Genomic DNA, 21,168 nt, shown 5'->3' with positions numbered 1-21,168 from the left:
TATTAAATTAATTGTCATGAAAATAAACCATTGTTTGACATCAAATAATTATCAGTACAACGAAATGTGGTGTCACAGATGCATTTTCAACATGTGCTTCTCTGTATAACATGTATAGACGATCTCATATTAGTGAGAATGTGATATGAAATGAATCAAATATACTCTTTCAAATGTAAATATGAAGGATAGGCCTGGATATCTAACCTCGGCAAGCCTCGGGCTTTACAATATCGTGTGATCCTCGGTTAGAATATCCCTATGATTCATATCCATATATAAAAGAGTCTTATATTATTTGCGTGGTAAGGAATACAGGTAGAACAACTGATTACGTATGAATTAGGACATGCATTAGATAATGCTTCAGCTGATGTAATTGAATTGAATTGGTTGCAGATTATTTGAAACTCTTAAAATGGCTACGAACATACCTGACGAGGCTATTGGCATCCACAACGAAATGGTTGATGACTTAAGCACAAATATTTCTGATCCGGAGTTTCAGAAGTTGAAACGTCTTTTCGGAGAAGATTCACTAACTGGAATTGACATGGGGAACATAAAGTCAGTACAGGAACTCTTTGCCTGCCTCGTAGATAAAGTGTTCATTTTCTATGGAGATTATGAACAATTAATGCCAAAGCTAGAACAAGTGAAACCAAGACTGTGCAATATCGTACAGGACCACGCAAAGGTTATAAGGAGAATTCTGAACGCAGGTAAGAAACAAGACGTTACATTGACGTTAGAGATGCTCCACCGCTGACAAACGGTATTTTTCTCTATCAAAACCAGGAACAGACGATTTGGTATTATTCTCCAGTTACAAATGTTACTTACGTTACACCATTATCACCATTAAAAAGGTTGAGCTTTTAATTTTATTTCAAAATAAAAATATTAAAAATAATCAGTTGCATCCCGAAAAAAATCTGTGGCACTATGTCCTTGATGGAATGAAGTACTGATTGTGCATGTAACAAAAACAAAATAAAACGGTTTCTATGTATTTTTGTTAATTTCTTATATAAACTTTTTTAAACAACAATTGTTCAAATGATGGGTATTGTTTATGTTCTGTCGGCGGTGGAGTATCTTTAATGTTAACGTACTTAATTTAGCGCTGTCAACTTTAAGCGTACATTTGTAAATTTCCAGTAATTATGATTTGTTAAAGATGCTCCACCGCCGACAGAGCATAAATGATATTCATCATTTGAACAATAATTGGTGTTCAATCGTGTGTATGTATGTCTAATTAACACACACACACACACACACAATACAATGATTTGTTTCGCCTTTGGTGCATGCGCAATCAGTACTTCATTTCATATGGAATACAGTGACATAGAAATTTTTCGGGATGCAATTAATTCTTTTTCATATCTTTAACTTGAAGTAAGATAAGAAGCTCAAACTTTTCAATGGTGAAAATGGTGTAAAGTAAGTAACTTTTGTAACTGAAGAAAAATTCTAAATCGTCTACTCCTGTTTTAATAATGAAAAAACACCATTTGTCAGCGGTGGAGCATCTTTAACGTGGATATAGATCAAAATAAGAAGTTTAAAATTTTCAATGGTGGTTATGGTGTAAAGTAAGTAACTTTTGTAACAGAAGAAAAAGCTAATCCGTCTGGTGTTGTATTTGATGAAGAAAAAATACCATTTGTCAGCAGTGTAGCATATAGAGATAAAATACATGTACTATAAACCTACTTATTTTTATTGTCAAATTTTATACTTTACACTTTACAACATTAAACTAACTAAACCATGCGTTTCGACATATTTCTCCATCAAATCAAACTATATACAAGGTAGGCTTTATAATTTAATTATTATACTTGATGGACTCTTTCCTCTAAGAAATTATCATGCTACCAATTCGACTAATCAAATGTGACGTTATGAATTTACGTTGGATTTTTTTTTTAAATTACGGACTGCTAACATAATGTTTTTTGCCAATAAAACTTCGTGTTTCACAGCAGATTAAATAATACATATTCAAGAGAAATATTTTTTTTTCAGATTTGTTTGCGCCAGCCGAAATGACCATCATGATGCATAGGACAGTATACGAGACCTGGGAAGGGTCATCGGCAGCTTTTGTAGACTGTAAAATAGACCCGGTACCAAATCGAATTGTTTGGAAGAGAGACAAAACTACACCATTGAGAAAGAAAGTTCTGAATGACAATCATAAATACTATTATAGTCCAGCATCCCCAACACTTGTGATTAGAGACCCCAACAAAACAATGGACGAAGCTCGATACCAATGTTGGGCAGAAGCTAAAGGAAAAATTGCCGATGGCGACATCGTACATCTTCATGTGGGTAAGATGAATTCAAGTTAGAGCAAACCACTGTATATTCATGATATATATATATATATATTTCGCGTTATTTGCGATAGCTCTCGACCGCAAATTAAATGTTTCGCGAATAATAGTACGATTCCGAGTAAGAAACTTGATTGCGAATTTATGTGTTAGCGAATATGTTATTATTAAGATAACGCCAAATATGGTTAACGCGAAGATATAGTGGCTTACAGTATTTATTAAAACATCTTTGTTGATATAATCATAATTATCCGTTTCTTATCAAAATGAGTCTTTCAAATTTTATGTGTTGAACTGTGGCATTGAGAACTTTACCCCAACTTCACTCTAGATGTGGACACTTATGGCTTGGCTATGTCAATCGAACCACACAATTATCCGTTTCTTATCTGAAGGATTTATTTTGTTCAAATGTCCAATTTACAAGTTAGAATGCGGAATCTTTGCCCCAACGTCACTCTAGAGGTGGACGCTATATGATGTGGCTATGTCATCAGGTGAAGTGACGCAACCGTCATCTCAATCCTATTTTTGCTTCGGACGAGATTATTCCATGATGCTACAACATTTGCTCCGACATTAAATCAATACGCGTGTGTCTGTGCATAGGAAACTATGGACGGGAAATGAATTTTTACGGATATAATTCCTTGTGTGTTCTTAATAAACATATTTTACTATATACAAATATATATTGGTGTTCTATTTAAGATGTTGAAGGACTCTATAGAAATGTTTCTATCCCAAAAAGATGATGCAGATAAAATATTTCTTACTAATACACTAGAAGGTGGTCAAGAATTGACCGATCAACAGATATCTGCAAGTTAGAATGTTTAAAAATGTGTTTTACAGTAGATTATCTTCTTTAATTTATAACCTAGAAAACTGATGTTATAATAAGTCAATAACTAATCGTCTGATTTTAGGATTTATACAGGTTAACTTATTTTTGTTACAAAAAATAATGATATAATCTGCGAATTAATAAAAACAAGATGATTTTGTATAAAAGACACTTTTCTATATTATAAATAGGAAACTACAAGTATCAAGTATTTTCGAGAATTGATATGGTGACAAAGTCAACTTTCAATATAATCACAATTATTAATTTCCCGTAGCTGTCCCTGAATTAAAGGAGATAACACAAACGTCTGAAATCGAACAGTCTAGTGAAGATCAAACAACGCCCGTCATTGCGAGTAGCAGTCGGCAATTAGCTCAAAGGTATAGCTTATTTTATTTGATTATCAGTTTTATAGTTGCAAAATATAATACCTATGTCGATTTGAAGATATTTAACGTCCTTCTAATTGCAAATGTCCTTTAGCAGATTTCCCTTGTGTGTTTTGCGTATGTCGAGTGCGTGTTTACTTTGGGAGTCTATATCATGATATTATAGTGTGTTTTAATGAAACCCTTGCTCATTTTAGTCTAGTCTAAATGTTTTAATGAAGCATACTGAAATTCGGGAATAATAGAACAAATTATGTATGCACAATGTTTCTTATGTCAGTGAAATACGTTTTGATGATTAATACTTTATTTGCTTTTTTAGCAACCAGTCGACTGCACAAGAACCTGAAACGGCAGAGCGAACACAAGGTATCAGATATACTTTGATGTCGAAATACAATCTGGTTAACGTAACGTGAGCATTACAACATTCGAGACATGAAAAAACTCATTGTGGTTTCTCAACCATGCATCATTATCATAAGTAACAAGGATAATTATGTTAAAAGCATGGACAGCGATTCCGGATTTATCGATTATATAAATATAGTTATAGTTTTACTGAATGAAATACTGTATAACATGGAATATTCTTGGGCTTTTTCTATCTTGGTTTTTAGCTTTCAAACTATATCGTAGATAAAATTATTCTTGGTTAATCTATGTAACAACGATTGCAATAATATAAAATGCGTATTTTCGTTTATTTTATTTTTGTGGGTCTATAGCATCCAAGTAAATATCGAACGTTTCTACACAACAAACAATAATGGTATACAGTATATGACTGTTACATAATTACAGAGCTTTAGAAAAAAAATCACCTTTCGTTTCTTGTCAAATTATGATAACGTTTATTATCCATTTTAATACATAACGCCAAACGAAAATTTGACGTCTGATTTCAGAATCCGAAAATGAAAGCAGTAGACACACCGGCAGTAAAAGATCAAACACATTATTACAGAATCGGAAAAGGACTTTATCTGGGAGGTATACCACTCATAACATGAATATATCAACATATCCATTAAAGGGCATAATCACTTGTTAGCTCGTCTCGAGAAGAGGGGAGGGTTTATTGAGTCTTCCTGGCTTTGCGTTGGTGTAGGGTTGAGATTTATCCAAAGCATCAGTGATTACCACATTAATATATATAGGCTGATGAATGTATTTTTGGTCAGAACATTCGTTTTAAGGAATCAAAGTGTCCTAAATTACCAGGTGAAGGTTGATATCTGATGCCAGAAGGAGCAGATTGGTTTTATTTAATATTTAGTTTGTAGCAACTATACTATTTAGATCATAAAAGTATAACATTAATTTGCAAAAATATGAATCAATGGAAATTAACATGGTTTTATTTACATTGTACGTCGTTCTCATTGGTAGAGAATAATCTATGTACAAATGTTTAACGTTTATTTTCCAGCAGTTCAGAAGATCATCTTGGTGGCAAAAGAGGTAGGAGATGAAGTGACAGTCACTAGTGAACACAGTCGTTAATACATAATATGAAATACAATGAAAATAAATTTTAGAAAAGATTTTTCCTAATTAACATATACGCGATAAAGGGTGAAAAATTCACATTTTGATGTAGAAATAACTAGGCAAAATAGGCCTGAGAAATATGTTTGTCAACTTTCAGTTTAGACAACAAGTCAAATATTGGAGAATCGAAAAAACCTTTTGTAAGCCTTAAACTGAGCACAATGTCGAAAATATTCACTTAAATAAGAACTCTTAAAATATTTGAAAATGTTCATCAAACACTTTTTACAGGTTCACAACTCTTTGTTTCAATTGCAGTAACCCTCACCGACCACGGGTGTCGCATAACGTTTGGTGTTACAAATGAAATCGACATCACTAGACTGGAGACAGAAAATGACATAATTGATGGATTTGAAGGAGCCACAGGGGGGAAAGGACGCGTAAATGCAGTCAGACTTATGTCAAGTATGTATCGGTATAATCCTTAAAATCCCTGGGGTTACTATCATTATCGTCATATGCACCCCTGGAATATTTCATAACAGACCTAAAGGTTTTGTGTTCGACCACAGATGAAAAAGGTTGTTGAGTCTTAATAAAATAAGTAAACATGAATTGTGCTTGACCGTGTGACTTTCTCAAAACTGCCTTCAGTTTTGCTATGAAATAAATCCAGGGGTTGATATGAGGACAGTGATAGTAAGCCCTGGAATACTGAGAATGGTATCTGTATGCCAAATCAGCAACACGTGTATGTAGATGAAATATTAAACACAACAAAGCACTATGTATGGTTTGGCCCTTTGTGGCCTCCAAATCCGTCAAATTTTCAAAACTGTTATTTAGTATTTAAATTGTTGGATTTGGTATATTTAGTACATCCCTAATTTAAATGTAATGATAGTTTTCTAATTTTGCAGCTTCAGTTGCCATAACTACTCGAAATATTCATAAATCATGAAAATGTGGTAATGTTGGCAATTTTGTCCATTTGCATGCTACGTTTTATAAACCATAGAGCTCATCTTGGAACAAACTTTACATTTCTCCTGAAGATGTATTGGAAGTACACATATTATCAGTTAATACTAACTTTGCTCAACACCATTTTGGTAATTTCAACCACCTGTTGTCACGTGATCTTAAAATATGCAAAATATATTATTAACAAAATGATTCAAATGGTGTGATAGTTTCGTAAAGAGCGTAATAATACTTAGTAAGCGACCGATTTTGCCTTTAATACAAGTGTAGGCTACTTGAAAATATATGTTTTGATATTTATTTTATATCATGTTTCTTATTAATTGAATTTAGAGAAGTTCATAATATATTGATAAATGTTTACACGCGACAAATACATCATTTACATTTTTCCTGCATACACTACAGAGGTTTTTTTTTCAAATTAATTATCGTTCACTTTGCAGAATGTATACAGGTGTGTATATATATCTTAGCTGCTAAACATCCGTCAGACCCATCCTCTATACACCTGGCTGAAGAGTTCAAACATTACCTCTTAGATGGCGGGACCATACAATTATCTGACGAATCGCAGACGGTGTTACAAATAGATGAAACTAGCATCCAGATAACGCCGCACAGTTTACCAAAAGATGGTAAGGATACCTGTGTTTAATTCTAATACAAATAAACATATTGATGTCATTTTCCTCCTTCGTTCTAACGTGCGACAAGCAAACGAAAGTAAACGAATTGGAACGAAACAAAATGTAAATTAAAAATAAAATACTTCCAACCAGGTAATACAACGCCTGTAGCTGTATAACATGGAAAAATTCGTTATGAAGAAGTGTTTGTTGTTTTTGTGGTTACTTATGTAGTACGAATATCAAGTATTCAAACAATTTCGCATCTGCTATCTAGAAAATGTCAACCCACGAAATGATTTTAAAGTTGATGATAGTCAAACTACTAAATTAGTCAATTGTATACCGTTAATATCTACCAGAACAAAGCTCTAGGAGGATGGCTGGGGAGTTTAAGCTCAAATGCCTACAAAGCGGGACCACACAATTATCTGACAAATCACAGACGGTGATACAATTGTACGACTCAAGCTTCGAGATTACACCATATAATTCACCTCTGGATGGTGAGTAAACTTTTTTTACATTATCCGTCACTTTCATACTACATTAATCATCTACTATATACCCTCTTCTTGTTAGAGCATTTGCTGTTTCACTATGGAACTCAATATAATTCTATTTCTGGGTTCTTAGAATCCCTTGACTTTTTTATAACCAAAGATGAAAATCCTGACCAATCAAACGACAGGAAGATCATATTAAAAAGTGGAACATAAATTGTTTGTTCAACATAGTTATACAAAAGTCCAAAGTGGCAGAATATTTAGAGTTTAACGTCATCTTGACTTTATTTCGAAACCCGACAATCTTTGTTTTTATATATATACTTCACATCAATAATTAAGTATTACAATGCATTCTTGGGGGAATTCTGCAACAATTGCAGACAGATTGAATAACGCGCGTTTGTTCTTGTAAAGTTCTAAAAGGTCTAGATATCTAATATTAAGCTTGTAGCGCTTGTAGCATGTTGACATAATGACATGATTGACCTTGACCTATAATCAAAGTCACCGTACCGAAACATTCTGAATTCTTCAAATAACTTCTTGTTAAGTTCTAGTATGCCTGTAGCATGATGACATCAATGAATACCATGTTGTTGACCTTCATTCATTGTCATAGGGGCCAACATTCTAAATTCTGAAAATGACTTCTTGTGAAGTTCTAGAAGACCTAGAGGGCTAATATTAGGCCTGTAGGATGCTGACATAAATGGTTACAAAGTTGTTAATATGAATGTCCATGACCTTCATTCAAGGTCAGAGGGACAAAAACCCTTATATCTTTAAATGACTTCTTGAAAAGATCCGAAAGGCCTAGAAATCTGATAATGGACCTGTAACATATCGAGATAAAGGGCTATTAAGTTTGTTAACATGAATGGCCTTGATCGTAATTCCTTGCTGTTGAAATGCCCGTCAAATTTTCCAGTGACAATTTCTAATTTTAATATTTTTATCTTGAAGTAAAATAACAAGCTCAAATTTTCCAGTGGTGCTAATTGTCTAAGTAACACTTGTAACCGAAAATTACTTATTCGCCTTCTCCTGTTTTTTGATAGAGAACAAATACGAATTGTCAGCGGTTCAGCATCTTTAAGAATATTTGTTTACAGTGGATTATCCTTTTTATTTTATACAATACACAATTTATATTATACTTATTCAATAACGTAACGTCTTATTTAAGGATATATAAATGTAACAACAAAATAATGATAATCTGTGAAATAATTAAAATAAGGAAACTTTGTATAAATTACACTTTTCTATATTATAAATACGAATTTTCAAGTATTAAGTATTTTTGAGAACTGATATTGTGTCAAAGTCAAATTTTAAGACGATCACCATTATTTATTTGCTGTAGCTGTCCCTGAATTAAATGAGGGAAAAGAAACATTAGGAATCGACGAACAATTTAGTGAAAATCTAACACCACCTGCCATCGCGAGTGGCAATGGACAATTAGCTCAAAGGTATAGTTCTATTTTATTTTCATAATTAGTTGAAAGGTGTGAAATAAAATAACTTTAAAATAAGATTAAGGAGAGATAGTATTAGGCATGTTGCCCGCTGCCTAATTCTGACTGTCTTTAACATCCAACAATAAAATATTATGGAATTAATATAATACATTATCGCAAAGCAATACTCTCAAACGAGATCTCTGAGATTGGATTTATGAAATATTTAGTTTGTTTAGATCATATACGTATTACATTAATTCACAAAAGTATGAATCGCGGGAACTTCATATGGTTTTTTTTACATTGTTCGTCGTTCTCATTTGTAGAAAATATTTTACGTACAAAAACGTTATCTTTACAGTACATCAGAAGAACACATTGGTGGAAAAAGAGGTAGGGGATGAACGTACAATTATACAAATTAGTTGATAAATAATACCAAAAATACGATAAAAATAAAGTTTGGAATGCAGATGGATTGAGAAAAATTAATTCTAGTCTTTTTTACCTCGCCTACAAACATAAAGTTTCAGGAAATCCGTTTTGCGTCAGCTGGATATCTCTTTTTTAAATTGAATTCAAAAATAAATTGTATTCTGGATTAAAATATCATAGGTCAAATTCAGATGCACTAAATTCAAGTTTGATGCGTCATTGCAACAATACTAATATAATAGTACCTTGCTCTACAATATGTAACATACTTATGAAATATCACAACTCTTTGTTTCAATTGCAGTGATCCTCACCGACCAAGGATGTCGTATATTGTTTGATGTTACAAATGAAATCGACATCACAAGACAGGAGACAGAAAATGACATCATTGATGGATTTGAAAAAGCCACTGGGGAACAAGGACGCGTAAATGAAGTCAGACTTGTGTCAAGTAGGTATCGGTATCATCCTTGAAATTGCAGGGGTTCTATCACTGTCATAATATCCACCCCTGGAATATCTCGTAAGAGAACTAAACGCTCTGTGTACGACCACAGATGAGAAGGTAATTTGGTTTTTGATGTACATCAAAAGAATGAAATAACGGTACATTGTGATTGACCATGTGGCGTTGAAGTTTGACTTCGCTGTCTCTGTAATCGTCAAAGTCTTGGCAGGCCTGTGATTGGTCAGTTGACTTTTTCTCCTGAACTGCCTTCAGGTTTGTTAGGAGTTATCCAGGGGTGGATATAAAGACTGTGATAGTAACTCCTGGAATATCGAGGATGGTATATGTGTATGGCAAATCAGCAACCCGTAAATGGCATAAGTATTTTTACATTTTGGAAATGAAGTACATCTATGCTCAGACTGGAGATGTCTAAGATGTTTAACTGTGTGTATTGTAGGTCGCTTGCAAAAAGTTACATATATAGAGACTTATACCAGTGATTCGGTTTTAAAGTGTAGCTCACTTCCTATCTTTTCCTGCGGTGAATCTTACATTGATAGCTTGTAGAGGATTAACAAATTTTGAGGGATTTTTATATCGACTACCATTTAAATTATGATAAAACTAAGATGACTATTCATTGTCGCTGGTTGTCAACATCTACAGTGTATTGACAGATGTATGTGAGGTCAAATGTAATCCTTCATGTGTGTTTTGTCTATATATGGAGTGTGACGGAAGTACGGAATTTCTCTTAAACTGATTGGGATTTCTCCATCCTTGTTACAAATCTGATTATCTATTATATTTTTCAACAAGTAATATCGCCATTAGGATATTTCCTTTGTCATTAGGCAAATTATTATATTTTCTACAATAAAATTATCACAAAATAATAAAGCAGCTTTAAAATATGCAGAAATAAATGAGATCTCAGCAGGCCGCCATTATTCGAAAGGTTTACGAAAATGGTTTGATAGCTTTGAAAGAATGGTGATGATACTTCATGTTTTGTGTCTTAAACGCAGAAATTACAGGTGTAGACTAGTAGAAAACTATTCATTGATATTTACTTTATATTTCTTATTAATTGCATTTAAGAGTTTAATACGGGAGGCTGAAGTTGGTTCCGAGTTCCGAGTTCCGTTTAAGCTAAACCAGTTCCGAGTTCCGTTTAAGGATTTTGTTTTTTAAGATAAAATTGAAAAAAAAATCAGTTTATGTAATTTGAACATATTTAAAATGTTCTCTGTTGTGTTTTGTCATGGATTATTTGTGATAGAGCTAAATTAAATACGTTTTCATATAACATCTATTACCGTTTAAGTAAAACGGAACTCTGGTTCCGAGTTCCACTTTTCTTAAACGGAACTCGGAAATAGGAGTTGATCGAAAACTAAATTAAAGTGGATTCATCACTAGTAATGAAAAAAGACAACAGGCAACTGGTTCCGAGTTCCGTTTAGCTTAAACAGAGCTCGGAACTCGGAACCAACTTCAGCCTCCCTCTTCGGACTTCATTATAGATATACAGAAGCTTAAAATATGTTTCATCGTACACAGAACAACCATTTCAATTTTATCTGCTTACACTTGGAAGTTTATAGGTATATGGAATGGAAATAAAATGTGTTCAAATGAATTATCGTTCACTTTGCAGAATGTATACAGGTGTGTTTAGATATCTCAGCTGCTAAACATCCATCAGACCCATCCTCCATACACCTGGCTGAAGAGTTCAAACATTACCTCCTAGATGGCGGGACAATACAACTATCTGACGAATCACGGACGGTGTTACAAACAGACAACTCAAGCTTCGAGATTACACCGTATAATTCATCTATGAATGGTGAGCGAACATTTTCTTTCACTTTCATTCTACCTAACTCACCCACTATATATTCCCTTCTTGTTCGCGTCTTTACTGTTTCACTATTGAAATCACCTTGCCGCCAGTACTGCTTCTATTCAAATTCAAGAAACATATTACGGCTGTGTTGTTCATTTATTTTTCAACCGTTTACATTGCATAGTTCAAAGTAATGCTGTATGAAAGTAAATTGTACATATATGCAAATAAAACTGTTACATTAGAATGCATATCGATCTATGCATTTCATCTTTTTTTTCTTTTTTTTTTTGATATTTTCCTAAATACTAAATTTGTCATAATAACTAGAATTGATTTTTTTCTACCGGTTGTAATAATCAAACATAAATGTGTCGACCATATTTTTGCTGAATGGAGGGGATCAAGTGAACTCATTTTCACACATTGGAGTAATGGTAGAGTGTTTTTTTGTTTTGTTCATTACGTATCCCTACTATGAAACTGAAGTTTGATAGCTGTTATATCTCATGGTAACACAGCATTCTGGTTATAAAACAAGAGGCTCTATGGGCCTGTATAGCTCAACTGTTCCAGACCAGGACCACAAGCTAACCACTTGAAGGCTCTTGATTTGAACTTAATTTATTCTATGCATTCCTTCAGAAGGAGTTTTAAGAATTTGCTACATTTCCCCGATTGGGCCCGTCCCTCAGATTCTGGGGGACCAGACCAACTGTATATACAAAATTGGTTCGTCTTCACCCAAGTAAGCTTCAGACTAAATCTGAACTATATCTCTTCATTCCTTCAGAAGAAGAAGTGTTTTAAAAAGTACTATATTTCACCTAATGGGCTCCGCCCTTCAGGCCCCCGTTTATACAAAATTGGGTTCACTTCACCCAAGGATGCTTCAGACCAAATTAGAACAAAATCATTTCATTCCTATAGAAGACGGATTTTAAAGAACTTTCTATATTTTGTTTTAACCGTTGTAACAAAGACATGTCCTATTCATACATTTTAATAGCAGTAACTGTTATTATACACAATGCTATTTACTCTGAATCATAACTTGAAATTCAGTAAAAACTTTAAATTATAATATGTATCTATATTTTTCTTTACGCATTCCAAACAACTTTATGGTGTAGTTATACTACTGCTAGTTTTATTTATCAGGTTCTCCGTGCGTTTACGTCAGCCATGGCCATTTCACTGCTTCCGTCGGGAAACCGGTCATCATCCAAACCTATGTCACTTCATCACCAGCTCTAGAAGCTATATCGATTCAGTGGTATAAGGAAGACGATGGTGACATAATACCAGTAGAAATAGACAACAAGCGATATTACGGAGGCTGCGATGAATGTCCCACTTTAATCATTAGAGAGACAACTATAAGCGATCAAGGGCGATATCGATGCTCGGCTATAAATACCAATGGAGTTGGTTGGAGCGATACATTGGCACTGTCCGTACTATTGGGTAAGTAATATGTTTGATTTTATGGAATAAGTGACGTCAATATCCATGCGCCATGTGTAGAGCAGTAATCATCTCACTAAATCGGTGAATTGATTAGTTTAACGTCAATGTAATAGTGAAAATATTGCTACTTGATAGTAATATCAATGAAAAATGCCGCCAGAGACGCAAGGAATATTCCGGTCATATTATACTGGCAACGGACAAACCAGTCGTCCCACTCCTTTTGTGCTAAGACCCAAGTAGGAGGAGTATGATGTGTCTCGGCCAGGGACTGAACACATGCCTATAGCCAAGTGTGTGACAGTGTCAAGAGAGACGGCAGGAGGAAGAAAGTCATTTAGGGAAAATAGAAATGATAAGATACCAATTCAGGGCTCATTTACGATGACTGTACATGGTTTTAATTTCGTCGGCGTTCTGAATTCATATTTAAAAAATATCTAACGCATGAAATGGTTCCATTTTAGACAAAATACTATATTTTGAACCTGAAATATTCTGGGGAATGTTGCAATGAAATGTAAATATAATGGTAGTTCCGATACCGTTATAGTCCAAATTGAAGATTATCTCCATTTATCTTGCTGATAAATACATGATGTCATTTATTTTTGTCTTTTTTTTTTAATTTAAGTACTCAAAGTGTTGCAAACACAACGCAGCAGAAACAAAAAAATCAAAATGAAATCAAATGAATTTCCAAAATATATGAACCATTATAAAATTTATTATCTATTATCATTTCTTAAATAGTGAACCACCATAAAATACTGTGTATTTACTGAGGTGATCCTTCTGAAGTCAGATATCTTTCTTATTTAAAAAAATAATTTTCATCTTTTCACAAATATGTGTTACAATGTATTACAGTGTTATCTTCTAAACAAAATCACTTGAATATACATTGTAAATATCTTGTAACAATCATTCAATTTGACCGTAGTATATTCATATACAGTATATTACCATACATATCCATATAATTAGTTTTTAAAAGAGTGGCTATTACCATATTGTAATTGTTTTAAACTTAAATTCTAACTTCCAATAGATTCTCCAGTTTGACATACAAACTGTATAATTCTAGGAATTTATCAAACGTATAAGGACACAATTCAATGTGGCAAAAAGTTATAAACATCCAAGACCATATACTGCTGATCATCTTGTTTTCAAAGCATTGATGTGATGTGCAATATTACAGAATGGTTGAACCTACATATAAACCTTATTTGAAACGAGGATCGTCAGTATATTCTATAAAACAGTGATATGAAGTTTGTGAAAAAATCCCCTCTGCAGAAGTTGTCAATACCCAAGATGGCTCCTTGTTGGTCACGTTGTTTATGGATTATAATGTAGTGCTAAAGTGCAATATGCATAACTATACATCAAGGAGAATCTACTACGATCCCTCATTGCTTTCTGGTGAAAACAATCATCGATTATCAAAATCCAACATGGCTGCCTGTCGGCCATCTTGTTTTCAGATAAGTCTCAAAATGCGGTGGACATACAAATCACCAATGAGAACCTACATATGAAATTCCTTCTGTACTTACTGACTTTATTTCGACCTGTTCAAATTTTGGTTGAAAATAGAGTTTACTTGTTAACTTGAAATAAATTTCATTTAAAGGTACATTTCTTTGAATTTTCTATAGAAAGGTAATAAAAGGCAATGAAAGTTGGAATCACTGTGACCTGTACGTCTGCATGTGCCCAATATTTGGTCAGTGTGTGCATGTAAAACATAGCTCCCCATATCATTACACAGTGTGGGCCAATATCATTACACAGTGTGGGGCTACCTCTTTTAGATGAATTATCATGTTAAGATAGAAAGGTTCTCTTATTTGAACAAAATATCAAACATGTGTAAACATTTCCATCACTGTGCGCGACATTCTCTAACCAACACGTATATACCAGGTAAATGCATTTAGACTTGAAACATATTAAGTTTCAAAATAAAAGTCATACTTATATCTAATACATTTTCATTTAAAATCAGTTCTGCATTTCATAAATAGAGCAAACATTAGTATTTTTCATCATTTTATTTATATATTTTACTCAATGCAATGGTTGGTAACTTTCAATCATTTTTGGACCAATCAGAAGACAATCTTCCCATATCTGCCTTACAGTAATGCAGTAATGGAAAGGTCACTTTAAGGATTGGTGTAAAGGAATATTATTCAATGAATAGGGTAATTTTTGAATGGAAATAGATGAATGAAATGGTAAAAGAGGTTACCACTAGATGGCATTGTAGGGCAAGTCAAACACATAGTATACCAAAGAGCGGTAAAACAAGCACCACGCGTTGTGTTAAAATCGTGTACAGTATACCAATAATGTTAAAGGCCAGTGTTATAACTTTTAGACATATGTTGTTTTGAATAGTTTTTTAGCACGATGGAGCGTAGCTCGTAGCTTATAGCATACCCCCTAGTTTTGAAAATCACCTTGTGAACAGGATATCTCAAGTTATACACCATTAACAGCAATGAAATTTGGCACAGACATGTAGTTATAGATAAGGACGGAACTGATAAAACTTGGCGACAAACAGACATAAACTGTATTTTTGAGGAATTAAAATATATTTCATTCCTTCTTTGTCTATAGTAATATTTAAATGAGAAACACAATGCATTATGGGAAATTATATGGCCGACGGTACCACTTCATACAAAAGAAATATAGTTTAAGAAAAGATTAAGGCAATTAAGAAATATTCATTATTTTTCTATTCTTAAATATGTTACTCAAAGTGTCATGACATCATAATTACCTGTGTTGGATAATCGATATTCCCTGGACAGTGTCACAAGTCAGGTGCCCTGGTTTCATCTAGATGCTGTTTATAGGCCTATATATGTGTGTAAATGTTACATATACACTTTACTGTAAAAGGGAAAAAAATGGTTGAGAGTTAATTAATGTATTTTGTTATCAAGGCCCTGGGAAAGGCTCGACTGTAGCTGCCAATGTCAATTTGTTGACCCGTAGTACACATTCCATTGTGCCGAGACCCAGCCAATACCACTTGTGCATTGTTATCTTAATTGTGAAATTTATATTGTGTTGAAGAAAATGAGATAAAAGATAAGTAATAAATTTCAACGTATTGAAGCAAATTCAGTTTACCTCTTATAACCAGGACAGCCAAACATCTTTGATTTTTTTTGTCACCTATAATGAATTAAGCCCTCCTCCAGCAGGTATCTTTTAAAAGTCTAGTCAACTTAACACTTTGATTATACATAGTTGTACATGTGTGATACCGATAAGCAATCATACAGGAAAAAGTTTCCCCAATTATTTTTTATCATATAACAATATTCTGATAAATTTGAATAAAAAGCATTGTTAAATTTTGAATTTTATTAAATTTTCTAATATTAAAGTTAAGTTGATGCTATTTGAATTGGTCCCAACAATATTCTTACTAAGAAGATGCTGCTTCTGCATACGCTCACACTAAAATCCTGCTCAGAAAAAAACCTGTTCTGCACAAATCATTTTTTTTATAAAACTGTTGATCTATATATAACTTAACATTTGATGAATGACATCTGTCTTGAAAAAACATTATGGTTATTTTAATACCAACATTAGTAACAATTAAATACCAGTGGTCATTTGAATTGTCTTAATTAATTTTTAGTTTAAACAGTGCATATGAGTGATAATCAAGAATATTAGTCGAAACCAATCACTGAACATTAATTAACTGGACCATCTTGCTATGAGGCCATTGGCCTCTTGTTAAGTTTATATTATTTTTTTTTATTTTTTCATTTCAGATAAAAGTGAAAGCAAGGTTGTGAAAGTCAACAAAGATTCATTACCTTGTAAGTATCACGAAGAGTACCCACTAGATTTGTATTGCGATCAATGCAATTTGTCGATTTGCATCAAATGTTTACCAGTGGAGCACCAGAACCATCTGGTGTTTGTACCTGATGATATCAATCTTAAAAAGAAGGTCGTGAATTTTATCGAAAAGTCAGAAAAGATTGATATCGTAAGCAATAGGCATGATATCAATGCTACCGATACACCACTAATTGAAAACACAAAATACTTCCAGGAGATCTCACAGCAGATTCAAACCGAAACCAATAGATTAAAAGAAGAACTTGACATTCAATCAGCCCAAGCACTATCCCATTTTAAGATGACGGAAGAAATTAATGCCCAGTCACTACAAAAGTACCAAATGGACATGGAACTTTTCAATGCTCAGCTTAGCCAAAACGTACAGCAGTGTAGAACAGCAATTCAGACTGGCTCTTCATTGGATATTTATAGGGCGAATTTTGGGATTCTATCATCTGTCACACACCCTGTAAAACCTATCCTTATCAACGCTACCTTCAGTCCAGAGGAATTTAGAAGATCTTTAGTTGAAAAGAGCTTTGGAGTGTCAATCGCGGGTCAAGATCAACAACCCCCTGATCAGGATAGTACTTATATTCGATCGCCTGAACAGCCTTCAACGTCAAATCTGCCACAGTATTATTCTGTTCAGGCAGAAGAACGACAGCAAACAGAGAAAGCAGACGACAAGGTGTTGAGTTCGGTCTATACTCTCTTGTCTGAAACAAGAGTTTTAAATACGTGGGAGTCTCCATGTTTTAGTGCTTCGTTGTGTCCAACCAATGATGGTAAAGCATGGACGAGTCATCATTACCTGAAAGTCTTAACGCTCCTCGACAGGTCGGGCAACTTAGTTCAGACAATGGAACACCGAGTAAATATCGAGGACATATATCTCTCACCCGAAGACAAAACGTTGTGGGCATGTGATATTGAACACAACGTCCTTAAGTCCGTGTCGGGTCAACTGGTGAATCAATTCAGCACCAACGAGAAACCCTTGTGCATCTGCATTACTTACTGTAATAATGTCTTGATCGGAGAGACAGGAGGGATCTCCAAATATTCGTCAGGCGGTATGTTAGTGCGCAGGGAGCCATTAGTTGGACTGCCAAACAGAATGTCGGAGTGTCCAGTAACTCGTAATATTGCCGTGACTGATTGGAGTCATGACGATGGTGAAAAGAAAACAGGAAGTGTTGTGGTTATGAACAGCGATATGCAGCAACTCTTTGCCTATGATGGTACCATTCCTGAATCATTTCTCCAAACTCCAAAGACGGAGAATCTGCAATTCAACCCCTCGGCTGTGGTGTATGACAGTGCTGGTAATCTAGCCATAGGGGACCATCTAAACAAACAGGTCCTACTTATCAGCGGACTGGGTAATTTCTTGAGAATCGTACACACAGATAACAACTGGGTACGCGCTATCGGTATCGACAAAGAAGACACCCTATGGGTTGTTGTTTTGAAAAGGGAGGTCAGGTTATTGCAATATTCAAGTTACATTTGAACTGCAGTGTACCGAAATCCACCCTCGATACTTCAGGGGTTACTATCACTATAGTGATATCTACCCCTGTTTTCATTCGGTTTTGCTATGACATAGACCATGGGTGGATAGACTTCAGTTTTGCTATGACAAAATCCAGATATGTATACTACGACAGTGATAGTAACTCCTGGAATATTAAGGGTGAAATAAACCATCACAATTGATGCTTAGAACACAGCTTAATATAATAAGCCAAGCCAAATACCACGTTGCATGCCAACAGGTTTTGAACTAGCCCAGTTCTCCTTATCAAAGATAAAGCCCTTTTATGCTAGCTCACAATAATATGGTGCAGATCTGAAAGTGATGTAACCTTGAACTCATTTAAATTTAACCTTTAACTCAATTAAATGTAACCTTGAACTAGTTTTTAAATATGGAATCAATATTTCTAGAATACTTATAGTACTGACAAAATTAAACCTGATAGAGACAAAACAACGTACAGTAAAACCTGTCGTCTATAAAGGACATCAACAGGATTATAACAAACTTGTTCTTTATAGACAGGTGTTCTCTAAAAATGCGACAGAAAGAATAAATAACCCGTTTCGGATCTCCAAATATACGTCAGACGGTATGTTAGTGCGTAGGGAGCCATTAGTTGGACTGCCAAACAGAATGTCGGAGTGTCCAGTAACTCGTAATATTGCCGTGACTGATTGGAGTCATGACGATGGTGAAAAGAAAACAGGAAGTGTTGTGGTTATGAACAGCGATATGCAGCAACTCTTTGCCTATGATGGTACCATTCCTGAATCATTTCTCCAAACTCCAAAGACGGAGAATCTGCAATTCAACCCCTCGGCTGTGGTGTATGACAGTGCTGGTAATCTAGCCATGGGGGACCATCTAAACAAACAGGTCCTACTTATCAGCGGACTGGGTAATTTCTTGAAAATCGTACACACGGATAACAACTGGGTACGCGCTATCGGTATCGACAAAGAAGACACCCTATGGGTTGTTGTTTTGAAAAGGGAGGTCAGGTTATTGCAATATTCAAGTTACATTTGAACTGCAGTGTACCGAAATCCACCCTCGGTACTTCAGGGGTTACTATCACTATAGTGATATCTACCCCTGTTTTCATTCGGTTTTGCTATGACATAGACCATGGGTGGGTAGACTTCAGTTTTGCTATGACAAAATCCAGATATGTATACTACGACAGTGATAGTAACTCCTGGAATATTAAGGGTGAAATAAACCATCACAATTGATGCTTAGAACACAGCTTAATATAATAAGCCAAGCCAATCCAAATACCACGTTGCATGCCAACAGGTTTTGAACTAGCCCAGTTCTCCTTATCAAAGATAAAGCCCTTTTATGCTAGCTCACAATAATATGGTGCAGATCTGAAAGTGATGTTACCTTGAACTCATTTAAATTTAACCTTTAACTCAGTTAAATGTAACCTTGAACTAGTTTTTAAATATGGAATCAATATTTCTAGAATACTTATAGTACTGACAAAATTAAACCTGATAGAGACAAAACAACGTACAGTAAAACCTGTCGTCTATAAAGGACATCAACAGGATTATAACAAACTTGTTCTTTATAGACAGGTGTTCTCTAAAAATGCGACAGAAAGAATAAATAACCAATGAAATCCAATTGTTCATCATTGTAGTTATTTTTAATGGCTCATTTCAATCAATTATCGTACAGAGACAATAGACATTTAGTAAATAATAATGCATTTTGATAGTCAGACATGACTTAGCTTTTCAGATTGTAATTTCAATTAAATCCCAAACATCCACATTTGAAATTATCATAAGCAAAGTTTTACAAGATTATTTTACCGTTTCCTAATATACAGTTATCGCCGGTTATTTTGCCGGTTAGGTTTTCACGATTTTGTCTAAATTTGAGATAATCAAATTAACTCTGTATCAAGAATTTGTATCTCTTTAGAGACCAGGCAATAATTTAATAATATCTATATTTTGCATATTACGGTATAGAAGATTTTTATATGGTTATATAGTGAATGTGTCCTAAATAATGTACGTGCTCCTTGGAAATCTTGAAAAGGATCACACGACGAAAAGCAATGATTGAGTCAAATATCAAATTATTCTGAAATTCTCAACATTTAATAATAAGTTACAATATATGATCCTGTGTAGCATATCATGAATTAGAATCTCCAAGAATCACGATCAAGGTGAGATCAATTTTATTCATACCACAAGTACTCACCATTTATTTAATAAAGTTGATATGCATTTACTAGTAAAACGTGCTAATTATACTGAATGACAATGCAAAGGGACGAGCCAATACAGACACAATATCACAGTAGAGTTATTTTGTAGGTTTTGGAGAGTTTCTGTCGCGCGAGCAGATCAAGTGAGAATACCGGGTCCTTGATCAATGGTCATAACTCAATCTTAGAGCCTGCTTGGTTGGTCATACAGAAATAGGTTTCGTTGTTAATGATTTTGTTTCCATAGCAACTGCCTATATAAGACCTACAAAGATGATATAAAATACAATTACATTATTGTTGATTTCTTTATAAAAGAGAGTTCTTATTTACCAAGTTTATCTTCAACAAAAATGTTAGTCTATTCATGTACCTTTTTAAGCAACCTCGTGTCACAGTGTAATGTGAAGTTCCGCCTTATTTAGACTCTTCAGAATAATGAGATATACAATCAATGACAAATATAAGGGTTCTTACATGTCATAAAAACTTTGAATTCAGTTTAAGATCAGATTGTCTTGATGTAATTACTTAATTTTGTAATATTTATTTTTTAATTTTCAAGACATTTTATAGTACATAACATAATACAGGCACATACACATTCAC

The 21,168-nt window shown here is 34.1% G+C and overlaps 1 protein-coding gene across 3 annotated transcripts; it reads left to right on the top strand.

Annotated features, from left to right (window-relative positions):
- The first annotated feature begins 380 nt into the window (after window positions 1-380).
- Window positions 381-18,877, top strand: LOC138331589 (uncharacterized). Of its 3 annotated transcripts, XM_069279294.1 has the most exons (16): window positions 381-722; window positions 2,038-2,346; window positions 3,479-3,584; window positions 3,916-3,962; window positions 4,502-4,586; window positions 5,026-5,057; window positions 5,406-5,555; window positions 6,521-6,712; window positions 7,066-7,209; window positions 8,579-8,687; window positions 9,040-9,071; window positions 9,418-9,567; window positions 11,228-11,419; window positions 12,581-12,886; window positions 16,705-16,752; window positions 16,992-17,124. In XM_069279294.1, coding segments are annotated over exons 1-16 (2,208 nt in total). In that variant the 5' UTR covers window positions 381-418; the 3' UTR covers window positions 16,994-17,124. The 3 variants fall into 3 exon arrangements, with proteins under 3 accessions (XP_069135395.1, XP_069135394.1, XP_069135393.1); XM_069279293.1 differs by having other exon boundaries at window positions 5,029-5,057; window positions 16,705-18,877; XM_069279292.1 differs by having other exon boundaries at window positions 16,705-18,877.
- The last annotated feature ends 2,291 nt before the right edge of the window (window positions 18,878-21,168 follow it).

This window comes from Argopecten irradians, chromosome 9 (assembly GCF_041381155.1).
Source record: "Argopecten irradians isolate NY chromosome 9, Ai_NY, whole genome shotgun sequence".
Lineage (NCBI taxonomy): Eukaryota > Metazoa > Mollusca > Bivalvia > Pectinida > Pectinidae > Argopecten > Argopecten irradians.
The sequence above is the reverse complement of the archived record's forward strand: the minus strand, read 5'-3'. Positions and strand labels throughout refer to the sequence as shown.

Bases quoted from the DNA above. Each gene is read 5' to 3' on its own strand.
- LOC138331589 (XM_069279292.1), top strand. From the start codon at position 419: ATGGCTACGAACATACCTGACGAGGCTATTGGCATCCACAACGAAATG. The intron at 3,585-3,915 runs GTATAGCTTATT...TTGCTTTTTTAG, and splicing joins AGTCGGCAATTAGCTCAAAG to CAACCAGTCGACTGCACAAG. The intron at 5,058-5,405 runs GTAGGAGATGAA...TTTCAATTGCAG, and splicing joins TCATCTTGGTGGCAAAAGAG to TAACCCTCACCGACCACGGG.